Raw genomic sequence first — 26,661 nt, 5'->3', positions numbered from 1 at the left:
GGAAAAATGAGATTTGATAATGTAGAATAAATATGTTTTATATCAAATAAATGATTGTCACAGGGATCTAAACCAGTTCTTTTTTTTTTAAGTCACTAAAAGTAGTGTTGCTAAAGCAAAACAGCTCTGTTGTTTGGATGTATCTTTCAGGGGAGCTCATATGTAGGTATTTGACAAATGCCGTCTTGAGCTTCCTGGATGAAATTTGTTATATAAGTGTCATAAATGAAAAGCTTCATCCTTTTTACATTTCCCCAATATCTGCACCATATATATGCATGGTCCCTGGTCTTTTTTAATATGATCTTGTGTTTTTTTAAAGCATTTATGTTCATAGGCTACATTTTCCCATTCTGTATTTTTCCCTTTACCTATCCCCCTGCAGTGATCTCAGAACTATTATGTTATTTTCCTGCTGCTCAGGAAAAGGGAGTTCTTAACAAATTGCAATAACTGAATGAGTGGCTATTATATGCCCTGGCTATTAAAGGATTCTGATTGAAGCCTGTTGAAAATGACTCATCTTTTCCAGTTACCTAAAGACTTCACAGGCAGCCTCCAGAAGAATCTCAGGGTGACTCAGAAGTTTTTATCCCACAATTTAGAGATGAAATAAAGTGGCAAATGTAGAAAGGCTGGGTGACGTTCACACAGTATCCAGCCAAGAATGGGCGAGATATACAAAGCATGGTGTCTACATTGAAAGCCATATCTTTTTAGCAGACAAATCTAATAATTGGTACAGTGGTATCACAGGGCTTTAAACGAACTCAAGGCTGTGTGGAGAGGAAATGGAGCTTTAATCCTTAGTTCACCAGGCTCTGTACTGGGCAAAATTGAAAGAGAAGACTCTATTCAGTGAAATGTGCCTTTGTAGAAAAGCAGGGAAAATATTAGCCAATCATAGTATCAAATATAATTAACACTGCAAAATGTATGAATTCTAGGCAGAAAATCTCTACCTTTCCCCATTCTTAGGAGTAAAAAATGCATTCGTGATAAGTTAAATAACTTACAATTCGATGCCCTTAAATGACACATACAGAATCTGCTGCTTCACTTTTCATGTTAGTAAGATTGATCCTGACTTAGTACTTTCTCCAGTTAATCTCTTAAACCCCATCTACACTGCCATACGATCCAGTTTCTGATCCCAGATTATCTGCTTTGAACTGGATTATACAACAGTGCAGACTCAATAATCCAGTTCAAAAAAGGTATTTCGGATCAGAAACTGGATTATATGGCAGTGTAGATCCAGCCTTAGATATCATTATATCGCATGCTACCACAGCACTTGTTTTGTGCCGTTTCAGGTATGTTGAAGAGAGTACAAAATAGTTTGCCAATTTAATATTTTAGTTTACTGTTTCTCTATTTTAATGTACCAGAATCAAAATAGTATTCCAAAGATGGCACCCTCAACTTCCAGCTCCCCTGAATGATCAAAACTGAGCCATCAATAGTCAACCACTGCCTTTAGTTAATGTAGATTTTCCACTTCAGCTGTTTAAATGTTTCAGCCCCAGGCCTAAAGCTGTAACCCAGATATTTCTCAACATACAAAATGGAATTTTGTACATCTTGGGACAGACCATAGAAAAGCATCAAAAGTCATACAGAAGGACCAAACTACCTGTGATGCTGCATGCTTGATTAGAGACTACAAACCTCATCACATGGTGGTCCAGAAGCCTGGGGAAAGTGGGGAAAATCTTGGGGCAGTGCCCAGCTTCATCCCCTTACCATTGTGGGTTGTGGGCTGCCATCCCATGATGTTTCTGTGCTGTCCCTGGCTTCTTTGATGAGGAGATGGGTAGTCACCCGATTGCCCAGGGCTTCCTCTTAGCATGCTGCCAGCATGGAGCCCAATGGAGCCCCGCTGGAAGTAGTCCTATGTTATTTGATGGGCTCCAGCAGACTTCCAACAGCATGCTAAGATGAGGAAAGCCACTAGTCTGATGAAGTGATTTATCAGTAATGTTAGGCATGGGACTACAGCATAAAAGGAGGGAAGGTTTAACCATAATATTTAAAACATTTCAGACACTCTCATATCAGAATTACAGTATTTGTTTCTTCTTTGTTAAATTGGCAAGATACCATGCTCACAATTGCCAGATAATACTAAAGTAACAATAGTTAAAAGTAAAGGTTTTCCTCTGACATTAAGTCTAGTCATGTCTGATTCTGTGGGTTGGTACCCATCTCCATTTTTAAGGCAAAGAGCCAGCGCTGTCTGCCTCCAAGGTCATGTGGCCGGCATGACTGCATGGAGTGCCATTACCTTCCTGCCGGAGCGGTAACTATTGATCTACTCACATTTGCACATTTTTGATCTGCTAGGTTGGCAGAAGCTGGGGCTAATAGTGGGAGATTCGAACCACTGACCTTTCAGTCAGCAAGTTCAGCAGCTCAGTGCTTTAACCCACTGCACCACTGGGGGCTCCAAGGTGACAATACTTGTTTAAAAGTAATTTGAAAATGATTATCAGCAAATATATGCATTTTTAGCAATACACTCCAATTTCTGTGTGTCACTGAAAATTTGACAGATGTATGAACTGTCACTTTATCTGATCAGTTTTTGCCAGATCTTAAAGGGAAAGGATTGAGTTTATCCATTCATGATCAGAACTCTTTAGGCAACTGATTTTTAAATGTCACTTTAAGTTTCCAGAAATTGCTTGATTTTTAATGGTATAATGTAACCTCATGTCATACTTTTTCACACTTAATGTTGATTTCAGTAGAAATTGAGATCCTGTTTTTTTTTGCTTCACAATTGAATGTAGGCATTTTGTCCAGCCAGTGAAAGAAAGCACCATGGGAGAATTTGCAAAGACACATCAACATTTCAAGGCTAGATCTTGACTGTTGCTTGAGATATATGATATCAAAGTTTGAATGAGCTTCCACACATATATTGCCATAAATAGAGCTTTCATGTCAATTCGCATTCAAATTGAAGTACTTGTTACCAGTCATTAAGTATTCAGGGCTTATGAGGAAGGAATAGGATGCTGTACATACACACAGGAATGACCATCCAAGTATTAACAGGATGCACACAAATGGAAAGAAGTGTACATATGTAGTCATATAATTATGCATTAACATGCAGATAGTTCAAGACCTGTAAACTCCACCGCCATGCACTACAGCATATGGATAGGGAAGAAGTACATTCAAAACTGAATTGCTAAAAGAAATGAATTGAAGAACCTTGTATAATTATTTTTCACATAACAACTAGTGGTGTGTATACTGTTGGTTAAAACCACCTTTCTTTAGTCTGGACTTTTGTCATACATCCTTTGATCACTTTTATCACCCATTTAAATTGTTGCAAGTGTTATTGGGAAACATGGCCTGAAACAATTATTTACTTTATAAACAACATTTCTGAAGAAGAAGGGACTCAGTTACAGCAGTCCAGATCGTCCTTTCTAATTATACATATATTAACATACATTTGTTACTTTTAAGTGATAAAAGTAAAGATGTGATGCACACAGAGACATACAGACATGATATCTAAGTGTTCATTGAGTGTTTTGGGAATCATCAATTGCTTGTTTTTGTTTAAATGTAGCAGTGATGTATTGTCCAAGTGTCACATAGACAAAGTCCAGTAATGGATGTTCGTGCTTTATGTTTTTCTCCATACACATCTGTTTAGAAACAAAATACAACAAAATCTGTCACCAGATGTAAATAACAAATCCTAATTTTTCCCAATATATGCAGCTTCTCCAAAGCATGATAGGATATGGCCGAATATATCTTCCCTTGGGGTTTCTAACCCAAATCAAGGTAGGATCCTATAAAATTCCTACAGATCTATCATAACTTTAACTGCTTTCTTACAATCTTCGCTGTTTGCTAAAAGGATGAAAAAAATTTCCTCTCTTGGGACTAAGAAAAAGGCATACTGTCCAAAACAACCTACTGAGAGTTATTATCATAAAATGAATCTTACATGAAAAGGCTTTATATAACATTCACCAAAGTTACAAGCATTTTTATAGCTTAAAATGTGATATACGTCCTTAGAGAATACTGGAATTGTATGGGCATCGTGGTTTGCATGAGAAATAAATTTTGATGTTGTACTTCGGGAGTACAAGATATTCCCTATGTCTCGATGAAATAATACCTGAATCTCTCTCTTTTCTGATTAGTTTTCTTAAATGAAATGAATGTTATTTTTGATAGTTTTCAGAACTGAGGTTGCACTGAGACAGACAGACAGTGGTGGCAGCAAACCGCCTTTTTTAGGAAATTTCTTTGATCAATGCAGCATTTTCAGAAAGTCAAGCTTTTGAGTTTTTTTCTTCCTACCCTTTAGGGGTTTTTTTCTCCAAGAGGTCAGGTCACTTTATAGGTTGTTTCACATATATTGTGTGTGTGTGTGTGTGTGTGTGTGTGTGTGTGTGCGTGCGCGTGTGCGTGTGTGCGTGCGTGCACACAAACATCTGTGCATGATTAAAGCTTTACATTTCCACAAACACTGACAGCAATATTTCTCTCCATATCCCTAGTGCATGAATTCCATATCTAAATTCCAATGTCTTTCGCACATACAACATTTATTGACAGACTATGGCATGGTGATTGTTCCAGTAAGAAATGGAGCGGGTGTGGGATTAAAAGGGAAATGTGTGTGTGTGTGATTTCTAAGCATGTGTTCTTACAAGGCTTTTACACAGCAACTTCATTCAATCAGGTGTAAACTGGTTCATTGCTTCATGTGGAACGATCCCATTTCCCTACTTTTAAAGCAAACAATATGGACCTACAGCTTGCTATCATTATACACAGGATGTTCCTTTTAAACTCTAATGAATACAGATGAAGGAGAAAATGAACATAAGAGGATCCAGGAAATAGCTCCCAAACTAAACAAAATGTATTAGCAATTTGTTGGAGAGCTAGATTGGAAAGACTGCAGTATTAGCCCTTGATCATGATGATGAAATTGAGACTGCCCTAGATACATACATTACTGACAGCTAGAAGTGCCTTAATCATAGAAATCCATTATATATTTTATTTAAAAATTGCAAGTTCCTTAGAAAAGTGTACACAGTAATACAGGGATGTGTGGACACCATGCTTGCATGATTTTTACTAAAGCCCCAAAACCCGCCAATCAGAGATTGATGTTAAAGAAATTTGCTTTGAATAGCAAGACTCAATAGGGCTCATAGTTCCTCCAATCTGTTCTGTTTGTCCCAAACTTTCTTCATTTCAGCAATATAATTTAGGGTAGGAAGGAGTCGTGTCAATTTTTGCTTCTATACTATAAATCTCACGCATCTAATAATAGTTCAAAATCTTCCTTCTACCCATTATTTTAATAGCAGACCTTTTGCATTCCATGATTATTGGGGTTACACTCTAAAATACAATATTTATAACACATTATATAAGCAACTGACAGCAATAACACATGAAAAAATATTAATGAAGCATTTTAATGGATTTTTCTTGGTTACAGAGGAATTGCAGAGGTCTAATATGACTGCCTAAAGAGTCCTAAGCAATACTGATTTAAACATTGAGCATATGTATTACGATAATTACTGTAATGTTACAGAAAACCTTTGTATGTTTTTCTTCTTCTTCCTTGAATTGCCATAAATGCTTTGGCTACGTTGGCTGCTCCTGTAAGCTCAATGCATTTATTTGCATGACTAAACACAACACAACAATGGAGGAGACCACAGTTTGGAATATTACAGAAATGCTCTTTCAAAGCTGAATAACGAACTTTCATTCTAGTACTGACATTTGCTCTTTGCCTTTCAATTTTTTTAACAGAATCAAAATTATTTCTCTTTATTTTAACAGCCAATCCAGAAGGAGTTTTTTTCTATAAAAGAGATCTCAATATCTTGTGTACATTGAGTTTGACACTTCAGTGTCTAGTTGGAATAACTGAACTATAGAACTATAGCTATTATGGTCCTGGCTAGTGATTGTAGATATTTCTTCTCTGAAATTATTCAGTCATTGAACACTCAACATGTATCACTCCTGGAAAACCGTATTAAAGCCTAGACTAAGTTCTAAGTAATGGGATCAAATCCTGTTAGTACAGCCATGTGAAATTCTGCCAAAGATGCTGTATGGTACACCCCATTCTTACAACTCATAAATTGTAGCATCTACATATAACTGAAGACAGTATATAGAATAATTGTACCATATTGATACTCAACTAATACAAAAAAATTTGAACACATGCCAAGGTGCCCTCTTATTGATGAAAAAAGTTGTATCAGTCATTTAGTATTACCCTTTAATCAAGATAATTGCTGGTAATCCTTGATTGTGTTTCTTTATTAAGAATATAGAAAAGACCAAAAACAGAGTCTGCTCAGAGGAAACCATTAAGCATAAAGTCCAGCTCCTCAAAGCATTTTTTTAAGTGCAGAGAAGCCAAAGTGTCATGTAAGCTGTCAAATGTGAAAAATTGAAATTGTCAGATTAGTCCAGATACAAAATGAATCTTCTGGAGCTCAATTGTTTAAACACCTCAATACACAAGAGATTATATTGGTTACAATCATTTAGACAAAGCAAAGCTCAGTTTTGGGCACACTTTTCAAATGTACAGATTCTAGATGTGCATATGGAATTCTGCATGTATATGTGGAATATACAAAATTTCACACACAGAGGTATTGTTCGTATGAGAAATCCGTCCTGAAGCAGAACACTAGATTTCACAAGCTGTAGCTCATGGGTTGAAATTAAATCAACGAGTGATGTGATGTCTGTCTAGTACTTCATACACACACACACATACACAAAGAGAGAGGTGGAGAGAAAGGTGTTTTGTAGCCCAAATAACAGAGCACATTAATAAAAACATGGCACAATATCATATCGCAGTTGTTACTCTCACTGTTATAATACTAATTGGCTCAGGTGTTCCATCTTTAATTTTGGTTTTTATTGCAGGTTTTATTTCATTTTCTGAAATTGTTTACAAGGTTTTAAATGGGTTTGAAATGTTTTAGACTTGTACTCCACCCCAGATCTTCGGATATAGGGCAGGATAGAAATATTGAATACAATAGCTGTTGCTGTTTATTTAAAGATCTCAACATTTATTCCACAATAGGCCGCCATTTACTACAGGATTGTCATGTGTTTATTAAATCCTGTGTGTTACCATTATTGGTCTCTTTCCGAGATCCTTGCCAAGAGCATATTGAACCATACGGTAGATGCTTCTCAATTCTCCTCTTTAAAAATGCCATTAACTGATTGCAATATACTGGACATCCTGCCCATAAGTTATTATATCTGATCAACTACCATTTTTTTTCAAATATTTGCGGGGATAATTTTATTTATTTCCTAGACTAGCATTTGTTATAGCACATTGAAATATGACCACACTCTACAATCGCTTAGCTATCAAATTGTCTCACAAACAGGAGTGTCCATATGGTATCTGAAAGCTTTGTAGAGTATGGATTATAATGTTTTAAACTATTTCCTGCCTAGTTTACAACTTCATTTATTTATTACAGTTCACTATATTACTTAGATTACTGTGGCATTACTGTATTTTGGAGAATACTACCATGAAATGCAGTAGCCTGCATTGTAAATAATATATTTTTAAATCAATCAAAATTTAGTTTGTTCCAATTGTATAATCTTTCAAATGCTTTCTTTCAGTTACTCCAAAATTAGGTTTGTCTACAGTTTCTTCTGTTCAAGTTGCAGTCCCTAAGAGAGGTATGAATCATTGCATTCATACAGTGATTTCCTAGAATTTGTTCTGTGTTGTGTAAAAATTGCACTGTATGAATCTGGAATAACTGTGGTGTGCTTAGAATCATCCCATTAGTGAGATATACATATTGAACACAAATAAGATAATCAAATATTGCTAAGGGCATGAACCGTAAAGAAAATAAATAACTATGATTTCTAGATTGCATATGTTTAAAAATGAAATAGCAGCAGTCATTGTTTAACTGAAGTGAAAATAAATGATATTGCAAGGGCTTTCAAATGTTTCTGGACTGTAATATTTGCTACTAATTTCACAAAATTGGCCAGCAGCTGTCATCCACTAAACCAGTGGCAGGTATATCAAAGAGCATTGATTAAGTGTATGATTATGAAAAAATCACTTCCTGAAACATTGTTAGTTCAGTATATACTCAATATACACTCACACTATGAATTGTTTTTTCCAGTATGAATTACTGCCATCCAATTCCAAAGCATGGGAAATTATTGGGCATGTGCGATCCATAAAAAATGGTTCTAAGCTATGTTCTAAAGTAGGGGCGCTGGTGCCTTGTTTCTAAAGTTCTTCCCAAATTTTGGGGGTAAAGATTTTAGAACTTAATGAAACTTACAAATCTTTGTAAGTACTTCATAAGAATCCACCCTAAGTCTCCTTGGGGAGATAGGGTGGAATACAAATAAATTATTATTGTTGTTGTTGTTGTTGTTGTTATTATTATTGTGGTCACGATTGCAAAATATGGAAAACATTACTTCTCCTTCCCTTCATTTTTGAGCTATTCTGATGAAACTTGCTACAGTGGTAGAACACATTTACCAATGTTAGCCCACCAAATTTCAGAATGTTGGACTTATACATGGTTTTTGGGCAAATTTTTTAAGCTTTTTAAAAGCAACATTATTTTTAAAAACACAAGAGCTAGCTTCTTGAATTTCTATGCAATGACATAAGATAACAGGGGAACATTCCCCCCATTTTTCAGAAATACTAATACATCTACTGATTTAAGGGGTGTAAAAAGGGTTTTCAGAAAAATGAACTGTTTAGGGGAGGGATCGTTTTCTCTCTCTTCTCCTGATTGGCGCATTCTCATTACGAGGCATACTGGGAAATGCAGTTTAAAGCAAAGCCTTTTGAATTCTTTGGCATAGGGCTGCTCCCCTTCCCAAACTACATTTCCCAAGTTCTGTGTGTTCCCAAATGCAATTTCCCCTGTCTTATCGCGAGAAGCGAGCCATCATGAAAGCGGAGAAGCCATTAGGGAGAGGAATGGCAAAGGAGGCAGCCAGGCATCGTAGCTTTATACTTTCTTTTACTAGTAGCAGGCAGATTGCTTTCTTGCCTTGCACTAAATCAATGTGGTCCAACCTTTAGTTACCCAAGGGCCAATCAAACTTTAGCATAGGAACGTGAGGGCCAGAGACATTCCAGAAAGAAAATGAATTCTTAAAAACTTAAAGCAGTAAGAAGGATATATATACCTACTGAAATTAGGCAAGCTCCCACACTGTCAGCTTTTAGGAAAGACTTGAAAACATGGCTCTTCCGCTGTGCCTTTGGTGAGTAATTTCTGTTATATATTTCTGTGTTACTCCCACCCAGAACATCTATCCTCTAGATTACCCCACTTCCATATGTCCCTGCCCACAGTGGAGTACCCCTCTGTCCCTCTCACTCCAGGTTTTATCTTTGTGTTCACACGGCCTGCCCTTGTTTTATTGTTTTTTGATTTCTTGATGTAATGTCTATTATCATTTATTGTATTTTTAAATGGTGCTATGATATGTTGTTTTTATATTTTATTATATTGTATTGCTCTGGGCATGGCCCCATGTTAGCCGCCCCGAGTCCCCGTTGGGGAGATGGTGGCGGGGTATAAATAAAGTTTTATTATTATTATTATTATTATTATTATTATTATTATTATTATTATATATTTTCAAATCTTAAATTAAAGGATTTTTTCAGTAAGAAGGGCAAGGGCCAACAAAAATGAATTGATGGGTCGCATGCGACCCGCAGGCCATGGGTTGGACCACACTACATTAAATGAAACTAACTGGGAGCCTTCAGAGCACTAACGGAAACATTTTGGGGATCAGTTTCCATTCTTAAGTTTTTGGCGTGGGCCACGCTAACGCTTCGAAAAGACTTACAAAACTTTCAAATTCTTCCAATTTCTGATTTTTTTACGAGTCATTTGCACACCTCTAGAAATTGCTATATATGTTAGTCCAGAAAAATCTGCTTCTTATGGTAGTTGTTATTGGAATATATTAGTGAAGCTTTCAGGTTGGTTGGGTTGGTGGCTACTGTCAATTCTGTTCAATGTACAATTCAGTTGATGCATATAGCCTGCCTGCCTTCTTAAGAACTAAACTTATTGAAACTCTTGGGATTTCCATGGGAAAAAATTAAGTGTTTTGCCTAAGATAAAACCGCCATTTGCTCCCCTTCTAATTTTGCTTTAAGGAAAACTGCAGGGCAACTTTAGCTGTGAATGTCTTGGTGAATTACATTCACCCTTTGGATTTTATATGCACTGAGATCATTTCAATATTTTCTCAAAATAATGGAATTACATTGACATCTTGAAAGCATAGCACAGTTGCTGTAACAGCTCCTAGACAGCCTACCTAGCTGAGCATCTGTCAGTCATTGACTGGAAGTAGTTTTGCTATAAATTGTCTTGCCTGAGCCTTTAATCTGACATCTAATTAATGTGAATTTCAAAAATGACATGGGAGTGGCCAAATTACACCACAAGTGGATTTACAAAACATGCCCTTAGTTTTGCCCCAGGGGATAGATAGTATATGGTGTTAAAAAGCAACAAATCTAACTATTGGAGAAAATCTAATTTTATAATGAAAAACAAGTTTATTTCTGAGTTTATGTTACACAAGAGAGGATGTGTGGGGCTTTCAGTTTGATATGACAGGTGGATGGCAACTTTAAAATATGTTTCTTATTGTTTTGGAATAATCATAACTACATATAGAATATGGAATGGGAATGTTTTAGGATGATGTTGGGCTACCTTTTATTATTTCAAAACTCTGCATTGTTGCTTTACCTAGTGAATACCAGTCCACAATGAGGAAGCCTGATGCTTTTTCCAGAATAGCAATATTGGAAGAGATTTATTATGTCTCATCATGTACAACTTCATCATATTGACCAAAATCAGAGGCATGTGCTGGTCCCTCTCCATTTGCTCCATTGAGTCTGCTGGCTCCCATCCCACGACGTAGAGCTAGTTTCAACAGGATTCCATGGCGCAAAAGGAGAGGAACTGGACTATCCCGCCACAGCAGCAACACAGGAGGCTTACTATGTTGCATTAGCTACAATAGAGGGAAGCTGGGCGGCGGACATTTCCTCTATGGGATGGGGTTAGGAGTAAGTTGGGCGATGCAGGGCCCCCCACTGGGAACTGCCAGATCCATGGTAATTTCGGTGGCAAATGTGATGAGGTCCTTATCCTACACCAGTTTTGAAACCTAGATCCCATACTTCAGGCAGCAATTGTTGGGTGTCATGGCAGAGAAACAAATTAAATGCAAAATTAATTTTTAAATTTATTTTTGTTGTTTAATTTCGAATGTTTAAAGATGAGGAGAGCCATTGGGGTTAGATTTTCTGCCTCCTAAGCCAAAGGTTATTGCCTGGTAAACATTGAACATTGAGGACTGATCAATGCAGAACTTTGAAAAACAAATTCAAGCAACCAGGGGGAAAAATCAAGTTCTGAAAATGAGTAACATGCATGTTGAACACTATGCACTATGAAAAAAATGAATAGAGAAGATATACAATAAAAATATAAAAAAATCTTGTACCATTCCCTCAGCAACATTTTTGACAGACATCTATGAAGGGTCACAGGCATCTAGGGCAATGGCATAGTCCTCATCCCAAGGGAAAACCAGAGGAAACTGTCTTCCTCCAAATGTTGTAAGAGTCTCTCACTATAGTCTAGAATCTGCTTCAAATAGACATGTGATAAAAGCACCTAAAGAAATTGTGTAACTAAGTGGAGATATTTGGGTCCACATATAACTGTTTGGGAAGAGCAGCCCTCTCTCAAGCTATGTTTTGTGAAATAGTATAATTTTATTTTCATGTCTGCTGCAATATTCTGTGTTGTTACACTGCGAAAGTTCACAAAGAAAAACTAATCCAGATAAAACAGAAGTGTTATCAAGGGTCCCAACCTAGGGTTAGAGGTATGTCAAGCAGTTCTGAATGGTGTTATATCCCCTCTGAAAGATTATGTTCACAGCTTGGATCTGTTTCTCCAAATATCAGTTAAGATGCATTTGATGGTCAGTGTTGGCTAATACGCCAACTGTACCACTTTCCAGAAGTGGAAGACCTAGAGATTGTAATACATGGACTGTTAATTTCAATGTTGGGCTTTTTCAACATTAGGCTACCTCTGTACCAAATCTAAAAATTCCAATTAGTTCAAAATATCCAAATTGGTTACAGGTATATCTAGGAATGAGCACATCACACTACTATTAAAATCACTCCATACATTGCCAATCAGTTTCTGAGCAAAGTTCAAGGTTTGGTTATGACTTTTACAGCTCTACATGGTTTGGGTCCAAGTTACTTGCACAACTGCCTCCTCCTGTACAATTTGCCACATAGATCCTCTGTTGGACTTTTACTTCAAGCAGCCAGGACTATGATGTCAACTGCCACTGAGAGGACCTTTTTGTTTGCCCTATACTGTGGAATGACCTGCTGAAAGAGATTTGACATCTAAACACATAGTCTGGATTTAAAAAAAAATTATCCTGTGGCAGGCCAACCCATTCTATTTTAAACTATGCATTTTAAATTGGCATTTTTAGAAGTATGGATCTTTTTAATGTGTGATGGTTTCTGTTTTAGTATTATGTTCATGTGTTCTTAATCTATGTGTTTTTTAAAAAAATATGTATTTTAGTTAAATATTGTATTTTTATGTTGTATCCCATCTCGAGCCTTGGGGAAAGGCGGATAAGAAATTGCAAAATTCTTTCAGCAGGAGGAGGTGAAAGAAGCCAGTTTCTTGGGGCTTCTTTCTTATTCGGTTTTTTCTTATCCTCAATTTCTTGTCTGCCTCTACCTGTTATTGTTGTTATTGTTCTTGTTATGTAATTTCCTGGTCATAAAATTGCTGGTATTTATACTCATCCCCCATTTCCTGCAGCAAAATTTATTAGGCTAGCCCAGGTTTCTTCCCACAGAAGAAACTGTCAGGCAGGATGGGGACTGTTTGTGAACTATATTGAGTCCTTAAGCTGTAGACTCCCATGTCTCTACTAATATAATGTCAGGAGTGGCCTTCAGTCAACTTACAGCCTTTCAGATGCTGGAGGAGTCCAGCTTCCATTTACTCTGACCAGCAGTAGTGGGAGATGTGAGTAGTAGCCCAACAGGGTATTGACACCACCCATTCTTCATTCTTTCTTCCATAACTCCAGTACAATACAAAAGAAAGAAAGTTTTTGTATCCTTCCTCCATCTCCCCGAAGGGACTCGAAGCGGCTCACATGGGGACAAGCCCGATCAACACAGTTAAAATATATCATAATAAAATTGATAAAACAACATCATAATAGGACAAAATAAAACAACACACAACATAACACAGTATAAAACATCATTGAACAAACCACCAATGGCCTGAGAAGTAAACAGTTTCTTAGGGGTGAGCAGGGCTAGTGCAAGTCAGTTGCAAGGACAGAGCTGATAGATAAAGCGCAGAAGCCAGATAACGAATTTAGGGATGAGTAATTAAAAGTAGAGCACTATATCTCTGGGTAGGGAGCAGTGCTAAAGTGCAAGGATTAGACTTTGGACCATAGCTGGGGCCAAAATTATCTGGGGAACTGCCTAAACAAAAGCACAGTAGAACATCTGTGTTTTTAGATCTTTACGGAAAGTGGACAGGGTGAGTGCCAGTCTAATCTCCCAGGGGAGAGAGTTCCAGAGCCGGGAGGCTACCACTGAGAAGGCCCTTTCTCTCATCCTCACCAACCGCGCTTGTGACAGGGGTTGGAGCAAGAGGAGAGCCTCCCCAGACAATCTTAGAGATCGTGCAGGTTTGTAGGGGAAGATGCGGTTGCAAAAAATTACATGTTTTGGTGAGTGCAGGGATATACAGTGATATGAATATGCACATTTTTGGCCAGAATCGAGATAAAAGAGGAACTTTTTATCTAGAGTTTTTAAGCCATTGCAGCTAATCAGAGCACATTTAGCACTAACATCATGTAGCCACTCCCTTTTTAACATGGAGAATCCCATGTTTTAGGTATTGTATCCATGGAACCACAGAGAGAGCAAGAGAGGGAGAGGGGGAGGCTGGAATTACAGTATGAAGAAAATAATGCTGTTTTGCCTTGCTGTACACTGGCCAACACATTTTGTTGCCTCAAATGTGCTTCCTTGCCACAGTGGCTGGATGGAACCAAGCACTGCCTATCTCTGAACATTTTATATATTATTTGTTATTTGTACATTTTCCTGTTTAAAAACGCATAACAAAAATTGGATTGATTTTCAGGGGACTGGAACAATGCATTTCAATGCATTTCAATGGGAAATTTGCTTTGAGATAAGACTGTTTTGACTTAAGAGCACAGTCATGGAACAAATTAAATTCTTAAGTCAATGTATCATTGTATATGTTTTTGGGACTGGATTCATATACCACATTTTCCTAAGATTCATAATTATTAAGATTTATTTCTAAGTAAACATGTATAAACATGTATAAGGAGCCCCGGTGGCAAAGTGGGTTAAAGCACTGAGCTGCTGAACTTGCAGACTGAAAGATCCCAGGTTCAAACACCGGGAGCGGCGGGAGTGGCCGCTGTGAGCTCCAGCTTCTGCCAACCTAGCAGTTCGAAAACATGCCAATGTGAGTAGATCAATAGGTACCGCTCCGGCGGGAAGGTAACGGCACTCCATGCAGTCATGCTGGCCACATGACCTTGGAGGTGTCTATGGACAACGCTGGCTCATCGGCTTAGAAATGGAGATGAGCACCAACCCCCAGAGTCAGACATGACTGGACTTAATGTCAGGGGAAACCTTTACCTTTAAACATGTATATAATTTCTCTGTCAGGATGACCTTTAAAATCAATTAAACCTTATTGCTTGGTATTGGTTAATTATTTCACTGATACAAAGCATCACAATCTCCTCAAGAACTCACAGTTAATATATTTTATAGCAGCATCAATTTCATAGTGGCATGGTATGGTTGTCACTGACAATGCTACTGCTGTGCTATTCTCTACTTACATAGAGCAGTGATCAAATTTTGCACGTTATCTCTTATTTGAAAACACATGTTTTAACTACTTCCAGATTTAAATTTATGAGACAGATTGTTGCTGGTTGGCAAGTCAGTTGAATGATCTAAAGTATAGTTTTAGAATTTGGCCAACAGACTATAGTGTGAGTTTAGTATTTGTTGTGCCAGAATCCCAGGAAATGTGGAGCCTATGCGCATGGGAGAATTTAAGGTCTTCCCATTTTTTGATTGTGTCATAAATATATTTGCTGTATTTTTGACAAAGTATAAAAGATTTTAAGAGGTCTGAGGATAACAGAGTTCCAAAGGTATAATGTTTAACATTGCAATATTGCAGTGGGAGAAGTAGCAGCATCTATCTGTATTTTATGTTGAGATTCCTAAACGGACAGATATTCTGTTCTGGTATGTGAAAACTAAGGGCCAAGCCACCTTCTGCCAATTTACAATATTTTAAAGGGTTACAATTAGGCAAACAAGTCTACAGACTAGTTACAGGAGTCCAGCCATGTCCATCACCACAGATAACAGGGAAACTTGTGTTGTCCCATCCCATAGACCTGCCACTCCCCTCATGTCTACTGAGGGAAACTGGAGATACTACATTAGTACTGAAATACCAGATAACAGATATTTCATTTGATTCCTCGGTTGAAACTAGTATAGAAATAAACCACATAGCACCAGTGCTTCCAAAGAATGGTGCAGATAGAGTGTGGTTTGTATCTTGGCAGGAAGGTAGCTCTTCTGCACACAAAACAGCCTATCTGCTATAGTAGCTGTGCAGCTTGAGTTCCCATCCATCTGTGATCACAAGACAAATCTTTTCTCATCAACACCAGCTATTAATTCAGTGCCAACATTTCATTCCTCTACCACAAGAAAATGGATAGTTTCCACTAACTCCAGAACCATATAATTAGTATCTTCATGGGCACTTGACCTTCTTCACCACGAAGGTTCCAGGGGAATAAGAGTTCATTTTCCTTTAATAGCTCAGTAGAAATTCTGCAACTATATCTTTTTCCATTATAGTATTGCAGTGATTATGAAAACCTGGTGAAGCTGTTCATTCCTTTACAGCCTCTACTCTACTGAATGAAGTAGAGCCTCAGAAGATGGCTTTGAGGCCTAAGGGTATGATTCCTCAGGATCTTGGCCTTCAATTATTGAGTACATTTTGGATCTTGAAATTGGCTAGAAATCATTTCTGGTTATAAAATACTAGTGTAACCATATAGTTAAATTCCATTTAATGGTCTTGCTGCTCCTTCTGAACTATTTGTAAAGGCTGCTCTATATAGAGCATAGAACCATAATCCAACTAGTAAGTAACTAGGTGTAACCTAGTTATAAATGTGTACATTACTACAGAAAGCTTACTACAGCAAACATTAAATTCAATTGTATGACAGCAAATCTAAAACTTAAGATCTCAGTTGTTATGACAACACTACTTTTAGCCACTGAGTCTTATGCCTTCAGTAGCAATTCCAGAATCAAGAACACTCCCCAACGGAAGGTCTGATACCTTAGAACGGGGCATTCATGTTATCACAGGATCCACTAAAATTTGAGGAGAAAATCTCCTAGAGGTGTCTGCTCCCACAGCAGAGCATTTGGGATACATTTTGGTACATTTGTACCCCAACTTGGGTCTTTTTCCAAGAGGAAGTGACCAAAAAGGTGACTTGCAGATCACTTGCTGTTGGGGGGGAAATTGCTTCTCCTGTCCTGTCCTTAAAAGAGAAACAGAACCCCCAAAGTGGTGAAATTGTCCCTTACATCTCTTGAAGCATTGGAGAGCATATGAGGGGGGGGGGGGGTAAACCTGTTTCCTAATTTAGAGGAAGTGATGCTTTTTCCAAAACTGGTTGAACCAGACTTGGAAAAAGCTAACTTATTGAACTGCAGTTTCCTGGATTTTGAACTTCAATTGCGTGATGTATGTTTAGTCTGATGCTGCCTCAGGAATTCATCCAGTGCAAAATGTTAACTTTTTCAGTCTTTAGGCAAATGATAACTTTCCAAACAGGACTTCCATTTTATCTGGAATACCGCTCCATTTATTGGCTCTCATTCAATCCATCAATGGGATTGGCATTTTCTAGATGTGTATCTGTACATAAGATAAATATTCTGTTTGTGTACGGTTTTCAAAATTTAAGTTTTCCTTTGGTATGTTTGTGTTCTGACATCAGAAGAAGGAATTTTTAAAGTTCTCCCAATGAGTGCTTACATATCCTTCTGGGATTTTTAATGCAGTTGACTGCATTAAAAAACCAAGCCACTGCATGTATGTAAATGTATGTAAATGCATCAGACTGAAGCCTTCAGCGATTCCCACACTCGGTAACAAGATCCAGGAATGCATCCTTGTTCAGGCGAGGAGATAAAGTCTTTGTGTGCTGTAGAAAGTCTAATTGTCTTTCCAATAGTTAATTCTTTTCTGCTCCTTATTAATTTTAGCACTGGATTTCTCACAGAAAGAGTGGAAATTAGCAACTAGGTAGACCATCAGAGTTGCAATTGCCTTTTATTCTACTTCATAAGGATGAACATGAGAATATCTTGTTTGTATGCATTTTATGGGCCCTTCTTTTGTTTTAGAAAGAAGCTGTAGGGGACTAAAAGAATTTATCCTATATCTGGGTAGTGAGGTGTCTGTCATCATAGGACTGTGTCATCAGTTCCCTTTGGATGAGTTGTTGAACGATACATACGCCACACAGTATGTGAAAACTTGTATTTTAGGATAGTATGACCATTTTCATACCCAAAATTGTTGTCCAGAAAAAAGAACCAACAATCTGAACTAAAAGAATATGGGTTCTACCTCTTTCATTAAACTTAAAACTGCTGTTAGTTGTGCACTTAAAAATCAGTCATTAGCCAGCCAAGATTAATTGAGGATTATAATTACCTAAACAATTTTGCCACTTCAGAATTCATGGCCATTAATTATTATTTGACTTGGTACTTTACAATCCCGTGTTTTCCTCATAAACTGAGATGTTAAACCATTCTGTTGGAATTGTGAAGGCAGACAAGTCTACCTTTGAATTCTTCAGTCTCCTTCTATAATATTTTCTTTACTCCAGTGTCCAGAAGTCACCCTATAGTTGACAGACAGCCAATGAATGGCTAATAGGTTTTGAGTATTTTTAAAAGGAAATCAGCACAACAGCTGATCAAAGACATAGCTAGGAGGAAGGATGGAAAGTGCGGCTCTTACTCATAAAGCTTCAATTACGAAATTAAATAATTGATGAAAATTACTTTCTTCTAGGGAGCTTCAGGCTAATGTGGGTGCCTTGGGTGCTGTTTCTTCCTCTTTCCCAGTGTCCTATCTTGATGAGTCTGAGAATGGCTTTTATAATTGGACTGTTTTCAAAAGCATTTCCCACTATATTTTAGTCAGGTCATGTGGTAGCTGACCAAAGAATGTGCACATGTCTTCCTAAGCTTTCTGCCATCAGCAAACAGCAAACACCTGATAAAATCCTCAGTCACTGGATGATGGAGGTAATATTTGCCATGTTTCCTGCCTGAAAAACAGGTGTACTGAAACTAGGGAAGCCTAGATGGGAAGAACAATACAATTGAAAAAAAAATTGCCTCATATCAGCACACCCTTAAGTATTTCAGCCAAATTACTCTGTGAGAAATGCACATGAATTCTCTGTGTGAAAATGGTTGCTTTTGGCACAAACTACTATTTCCATACTATGTGCACATAAAGAGCAATCTGGAATGCACCCAAAACAGTTGCATGATAATATTGTGTACAATACTGGTTCTTTTGCCTTACAAAAGCAGTCTTTGACCCACAAAAAAGATAACCACATGGAGGGGTTTGCAAAAGCAACAACCTTGCACAAACAGCAATTTTGTTAATTTTTCTATGTAACTTAGATGTTCTGTTTCTGCAAAAAAAAATTTAAAGGACAAAACAAACCACATAGCATTACAAAAACCCATTGTTGTTTTTGCACAGCATATTTTCCCCAAATACTTTGTGAATGTGTGAATATTAGGTCAAAACTACGTAGAAATAGTTATTTCTTCACAGAATGGGGAAAACTACAGACATTATTCAACCTCCTTTGCAAAGAAGAAATTGTGCATTTGCATTCCTAGTCTCTGATAGGTAATACATTCATAACACTTTCATGGATAGACAGATGGTGTGTATCCTTCATTCTTTGTGTGTGTGTGTGTGTGTGTGTGTGTGTGTGTGTGTACACACACACACATACAGAGATGATACAAATTGTATGATAAAAGTGCGGTTTCATCTATTTCAGGAGTAGCGAACATATAGCTATTCAGATACTGTTGGATTGCTCTTTCCCATTCTTCCTTATTATAGGTTATTCTAACTCGAAATTATAATGGAAGCTTTAGCAATATCTGAAGGGACATATATTCTTCACCCTGAAGTCTTTATGTAAATATAGGCTGGTGAGACATTGAAATTTAATTAGAAATAAAAGATGAGGAGTAACACAGCATTATCAGATTGCTGTACAAAAAAACTGCAGCATGCCTCCTATCTCCAGACGTCCTTTGAGTCTTGTGGAATAAGTTGCAGTTCTCACATTGCTATCAAGGAAGTATCCATCAGAACTTAAAATCATGGCTGAAACTAGGCATCTGTTATTTTTCCTTAGACTGCCATTGAAATACATATAGGCACCTATTGTTTTATATTGGCAAGAAGTGATGGTATTTCAATGACTTGCCTTACTGTGAAATTGCTTTTCCTCTTTACTGAATCTTCGTCATTCTCCATGATTTCACCATAACAAACTTCATTCACATTTCAAACTTTTACCTTTATGCACCAAAAATCTAATGCATTGAAGAAAATAGTGCCCCAGATAATCCAAGAGAAAGGTTTGCCTAAAATGGTAGCAATATGCAGCCCAAAGTACCTGTTTCCTGCTTAAACTATCAAACACTTCCAAGGGACATTCTCTCAGTTTGATCATTCGTGGTCCATTATGGAGAATTTCTTCACATCCTAAGTGGCCATTTCTTTCTTTTTTTTAAGGGGTTTTCATTCTTTCAAAGTACTTCTCTATCCTCTGACATGTGTACAATTATCTTTCTTTTGGTAAAAGTAGGAACAATCTCAAAGCTGCAGTGAAAATAAACAAATAAAAGTGGTATAATGAGAGATTTAACGGGGATGAAAATAATGTAAAATGCCTTTAAAAAAATAAAGACTTGATAACTGGAACATCAGCATTCAAACATTTGACATCCTACCTAAATTTTGTGGGGGCTATCTTAATACACAGAGAACAAGTGACCTTCAGAACTTTGGTGCTAAAAGAAGTATAGCTCTTACATGAAAACTAATCCTTGGAAATGAGTCAAGTGGTAGACTAGGAGTCAGTTCAGGAGGTTCACATAGATGTCCAGAAGGTTTTTGACTCTTATCTCCCAGCATTTCTCACAGCTGTTTATGCTATCTATGACTGCTGAGAGTAAAAATCCAAAAATATCAACTGAGTGGCATATTTCTCCCCTTGTCTAGTTAGAAAACTAGTCATTGTATTTTTTGTTCATTAATACTTTCGGAGAGTCCTCAAACTCAACCCCATTTAAAATATTTTGTAGTAAACTCACCTGGAGGTTACCAGATTATGGATGGCTTGTGACTGTGCATTCTCATTCCTCATTGCTAACATGGCTGGTGGGAAAATGGCATGTCCAAAATGCGAACCTCATTGTTCAAAAGTGTGTAGTCTCATTTCAAATAAGTTGTACCATCAAGAGCACTACAATGAGATTTTTTAAATTGTATGTGCAAATCAGAGTTGTATCCACCAGGATTTCCTTTTATAGATTTCCACAGTCTACCCTGCAAGACAAAGTGGAAGTAACTCACAAAACCAGTGGAAGGTTTACAACTGCAAATGCTTCAGTTCCATTAGCCCTCCTGAAGATAAAGCTACCTTCAATGCTATGTGATGGTTGTCAAATCATTCTAACCTGCTTGAAAAAGAGATACCACTTTCATAGCAGTGAAGTATCTGTTGTTTTCCATGTATGCTACTGTAACATTAATGAACATGTTGTGCTGCTCTTCATTCATAATCTGTTTATGCTTCATATTTAGGGGTGGGTGGGAAGAGCATGTGAATTTCTGTGACTCTGCTACAGAATACCCTTTTGTGTACATTTTTGTTCTTCCTTGCAAGACTGTGAATGCTTCGGCCACTCCAACCGGTGCAGTTACATCGATGTGCTCAGTACATTCATTTGTGTGAGCTGTAAACACAACACTAGAGGGCAGCACTGTGAGTTGTGCAGGATGGGCTACTACAGAAATGTTTCGGCAAAGCTGGACGATGAAAATGTATGCATAGGTCAGTTTCATTCTAATTCTGGCATTTTGTTCCCTGCCTTTTTTCAGTTGTTCAGGCCTTTTTAGTGCATAAGCAAAGCCATTTTCACCCTTTTTCTTCTTTCACCAACTGAGTCAGATGGAGCTCTTTCTATGGAGGAGATCTGTGTACCTTCCATGGATTCATTTTGAGTCTTGTTCCTCTAGCTCAGTGGTTCTCAACCTGTGGGTTCCCAGATGTTTTGGCTTTCAACTCCCAGAAATCCTAACAACTGATAAACCGGCTAGGATTTCTGGGAGTTGTAGGCCAAAATACCCGAGGAACCAAAGATTGAGAACCACTGCTCTAGCTTGAATACCTGAATAAGAACTGCATCTTGTTATTACAGATTTGGCTAAAAACTGTGGACATTTCTTTTCTGAAAATTAATTGATTGATCAAGTTCTAGGAAATCATATGGAAATCTAGATCAAGTTTAGGCTAACCGGACAAAAGTCTGATATTATTGAAGCACCATTATATACTCTCTGAATTGTGCAGTTGTACACTGTATATGCTTCAAAGAAAAACAATAGATTTGCACAATTTACAAATTGCAGCCATCATCTGCTTATTTCAGGATATGGAAAAGATTGATCACAACATATGTTACTAATATAATTTTAACAAATGAACCACATGCTGTACCAGATGCCTTCACATTCAAGATACAGAGCAATCTGATCAGATGAAAAATGACAGGTTATGATGAATGTATTAGCACCCCATCAAGAACAATATTGGTGTTCTTTAACTGTGCTCCCTTCTTTTACAAAATAGCAAATGTACAAAAAACACCTTTCTAACCCTAGGAAGGTGTCAAGCAAAGAGTTCAGCCCCTTAACGTAAATGAGCTGAAAGAGTTTTCTGAAAAGATGCCAGAACATTTTCACATACAAATCTCCAAAGTGAAAGGTAGAAATTAAATTCCACTCACTACGGTGGTTTAGCCAAAATCATTAAACATAGAAACCTAGTAGAAAGTACTGCAATAGATATGCTGTCTAGCTCAGATGTAAACCTATAAGAATGCCATGGAACATGATGACTTCATTTGTGATGAATTTCCAACAGGTATATAACGGTATAGAAAGAATAATTACTAATTTCCATGTCCATGAGGTTTTTCATATTTCAGGATTCTTCAAGGAAAATTTTGCACAAAATATTTGATTTTGTGTAAAAAATATGTTTTTGTGCAAAACATTGTAAATTGCATGAAAATGTTCTTTTTACAAATCATGGAGTGGATTTTCAAAAATCATTCTTTAGAAAAAAAATTCACAGAAGAATCCTTTAAAAAACATTTTAAAAGGCACAAAACCCCCCATAAACACACCAGAGTAAGAAAAAATCTTATTTTTTTGTTATTGCATGCATAAGCATAAGCCAACCAAATGAAGACATCCATTCCTAATTTCCAACACAGATATCACTGCCAGTTTTTGAAATTACTAGTTTTTTTGGGGTGGACAAAATGCAGCCCACGGCTGTTTTTCCATCCTGTTCTCCCATCAAAACAGATGCATATACATTGAACATCCATGCTAATGTGCATATGGAATATGGAAATCTTTCTATACAGAGATATTTTCTATCATTGCATCTATCCTGAAATAGTCCCAAGCCAACCTGCACAAGTTGTGGCTCATCTACACAAGTTCTTTAAATGGCATTAAAAGTAAGTATTTGATAATTTTCAATTTCCCTCAAATTTATGGTGGAGGGGTTCAAGCATAAGTGGGATGGTGAAATTCCTTATTCCCCATCCCCATGTTTACAAATTTCCAGATCACTTGCAATATTTTATGGGCAACACAATATTATTATCCTCCCTTTTGTTCCATTGTAGGCTATTATACATTGCTGGGCCACAAGTTCTGTGGGAGTGCCATAAAATCATTAATTCAAATGGGTTATCATCATCAATCATCTACTACAGCTCCTGATACTCAAACTTTGTATAGTACAGTACTTAAATGCTTCTCCTTCTCTTGAAATAGAATGCTATTTGTTAAGTGCTGAAGATTGCAAGGGCGGGGGGGGGGGAGGATATTTCACTAAGCACAGATGGCCAAATTGTGGATATACGACTAGACTGCAACTTCCATTGACCTTTACCATTGATAGAGTATAATAGTTGCTTCCAGTGACTTCTGAATGACAGCAATATTGGCTTCGATTGTTGGTTTGGTCATTAAAGCAACACTATGTGTTTGCAACAAGATTCAAAAGATGATCCATAAATATTTTTAGAATAGCATAGTGTAATACACTAGAAAGCAAATTCACTCTGTTTCAGCAGCTATCACAATGTCACAAAAATCTAGGTAACTAAAGAGAGTGTGTTATGTCCTGCAAATCTGAAAAGTTGGACTAATCTTGTTTGTATAGCTTGATTAGAACTGCATCTGTCTACCATAGCATATTCTATTGCATACAAAGAAATGTGTTTTTGTGCAACATAAGAACCAGAACCACACTTATCTGGATCTTTAGATATTCTGGAAGTGATTTACCAGATTCAGCACTGTGTATTACTAAATCTGGAACCAACTTCAAAACTTGAGAACATCCATTAAAATCTATTTTATATTTCAAATATCCTCTTTCACAAAAGAATATAGAACTAAAAAACCAGTTATGCACACAGTCAGGAGTTGTTGATGCTCCTTTTGATGTGAATTGGTGCTAAGTTAAATCAAAAGTTTGATTCCTTTGAGTTTAATTATGCTGGGTAACTACTATCTATGGTGAGACAAGTGACAACCACTCAAATGGGCCAGATCAATACAATTAACACATATGCCAAGCACAGGTCTTTTAAAACAAACACTCATTTGATTATTACTCTTTGATGTGAACAAGGAACATTATCTTTCTGATATCAAAGGTATGTAGCCACACTGCAGAGACCTGTAAGAGCAGTAGCACTTTTTTTCTTTTACCAAGAGTTATTAGATATTTATACTGAACATAAACTCTCTACATGCAAGAGAGTGAGGAATCTTCATAAATTAAACATCTTATTAAATCAGAAGGACAACCATTTGTTCGCAGAAGGCTGCTAAATATGAGGAAATCTTATCTCATTGTTGGATAATAGATGGGTGCAAACCAGCTATAAGACTAGAAAAACAGGTCAAGGTGCCACCGGGGAAGTAATGAAAAGATAGTTGAATATTCAGATTTAGATAGTTTGAAATCAGCAACGACAACAACAATCTTTTATTTATATCCCACTACCATCTCCCAGAGGGACTCAGGATGGCTCACGAACATTCAAGATGTAACATGCAAAATACAAAAAGTGCAAAACAAAACATTGACAATAAACAGTCAACATAACATCACAAATTCACAGTACCCCCCCCCCCCAATTAAAAACAATAAAATACAGTGATTGCTGTAGGTAAAAACAGCAGTATTTGATCTCAGAAGTGCTTGACAGAGAACCTGAAGGTCCTCATATGTATTATTGAAGAATCTAAACCCGGTTGAAGGCTTTTAAGTTAATTATGACTTGAAATGACAGTTGGATCCAGACTAGTCATGAAATCAGTGGGGTTTGTTTCTTAAGACATACTTAATCTCCACTGATTTATAAGGTTCAGTGCTATGTATGACTAAATCTGAAATCCAAGACTTGAGCACATCAGTAAATGAGAGATACTCACTGCTGTTGATCACATTTTCCAGTTTCTGCACCCTTTCCCCAAGCAGCACTTAACTCAGAAGTTGCAAAGCTCAAATAGAAATCATAGCCTATGGCTCTGTCCTGCATGTGAATTCATTGATCTCATCCCACACATTCCAGCTCCTGACAAAAGATGATAAACTACTTCTTATGCTGATTTCTTTCAGCAATCTGAAAAAGAGGACATTGCTTATGGTGCCAGTGGCACTTGAATGTATGCCCTTGTGTTAACCAGTATGTTATTTGATAATTTCCCCATTGATTTCCTACCTTTCAAATGTACATTTGAGAATAGTCTGATTTCTTGGAACATTATAAGTTAACTCTCAGCAGAGTAAATCCTTGTGCAATCAATGGAGTTCACTTCTGAATTTGAAAAAATACATTCATTGTGACCCAAATCCTTCAGTATTCTAGAACTTATCTGTAGTCCCCACCTCTCCCTCACCACAGCCCTCAGAGCCCTTAGAAAACTCTTCCTGTGAATTTCTGAACTCATCACAATAGGTAGGAATGGGTGAATAATTTTAAAACATCCCATTGGATATGGGACTTTTTTTTCATTCAGTCTATGTTCTTTAGAAAGCAAGCAGAAGCAAAAAATGCAAATCCTTTCTGTTGTAGCTTAGGAACAAACAAGCAATGTTCATTTGTCAGCTATTACACTAATTTCATGTTTTAAATATCAATTAGAATGTTGTCCATAATGGCTCAAACCTTAATAAATATGTACTCTGATTAGGATTAGGATCACAAACATTTGAGGTACAGCAACACTTAAGCTGCAATCAGTCAACAAATATCTGCAGTTCTTTTGTAAAGTGTCAAGAGAGAATTATTGTATAATTTACCCTGATATGACATTTAAATTACATAAAAGTCACGCAGTGTTGTCTGAACAATAATTTAATTAACATCTACAGACTCATTGAGAGTACATGAAGCCATCAAATGTCTGTATTTATATCAGTAATAGAATATAAGAATTCATGAAGTTTAATGGATCTTACTTTGCTGCTGTCTGTTCTTATTTTGCTATCTGATATACTCCTATGCACTTCCTCTAGATCAGTGGTTCTCAACCTGGGGTTCCCAGATGTTTCTGGCCTACAACTCCCAGAAATCCCAGCCAGTTTACTAGCTGTTAGGATTTCTGGGAGTTGAAGGCCAAAAACATATGGGAACCCAAGGTTGGCAACAAGTGCTCTAGATATTAAACATGGTACCATGGATTTATTTTGCCCAGAGTTCCAGACAGATGTCAATGGCTCCATTTCTGGAGCCTATTTTCATTACTAGTCTCCTCTCCATCAACAGAGGATATATGACCCTGCATTACCCTGATCCTCGATGTTTACACCATGATCATGGCGAAAGCATTAGTGTAAAAAATGTTACCAATATTAAAGTTTGAAATGTTTATTTTTTAGATTACAGGTCTTTACCCTCAACACACACAC

The 26,661-nt window shown here is 37.1% G+C and overlaps 1 protein-coding gene and 1 long non-coding RNA gene across 13 annotated transcripts in view; one reads left to right on the top strand and one right to left on the bottom strand.

Moving 5' to 3' along the window:
- The window catches only part of ntng1 (netrin G1), a 346,261-nt gene that overhangs the window by 281,091 nt on the left and 38,509 nt on the right, over positions 1 to 26,661 (top strand). For 2 of the 12 annotated variants that reach the window (XM_062977940.1, XM_008109115.3), the window contains exons 6-8: positions 3,751 to 3,816; positions 7,702 to 7,761; positions 21,319 to 21,486. The exons of 2 other annotated variants lie outside the window; for them this stretch is intronic. In XM_062977940.1, the coding sequence (XP_062834010.1) occupies positions 3,751 to 3,816; positions 7,702 to 7,761; positions 21,319 to 21,486 (294 nt within the window). The remainder of the gene's footprint in view (positions 1 to 3,750; positions 3,817 to 7,701; positions 7,762 to 21,318; positions 21,487 to 26,661) is intronic. 8 more of the 12 variants (XM_008109117.3, XM_008109120.3, XM_062977942.1 and 5 more) reach the window with 5 other exon arrangements.
- LOC134298286 (uncharacterized) lies at positions 19,924 to 25,565 on the bottom strand. Its single transcript, XR_010005289.1, has 3 exons — positions 25,472 to 25,565; positions 20,744 to 20,978; positions 19,924 to 20,249 (listed from the first exon to the last, which is right to left on the bottom strand). It is a non-coding gene; the product is annotated as an uncharacterized LOC134298286 (long non-coding RNA).

Source organism: Anolis carolinensis, chromosome 4, assembly GCF_035594765.1.
Source record: "Anolis carolinensis isolate JA03-04 chromosome 4, rAnoCar3.1.pri, whole genome shotgun sequence".
Taxonomy (NCBI): domain Eukaryota; kingdom Metazoa; phylum Chordata; class Lepidosauria; order Squamata; family Dactyloidae; genus Anolis; species Anolis carolinensis.
Note: the sequence above shows the minus strand (reverse complement) of the source record. Positions and strands in the feature narration are given on the sequence as shown.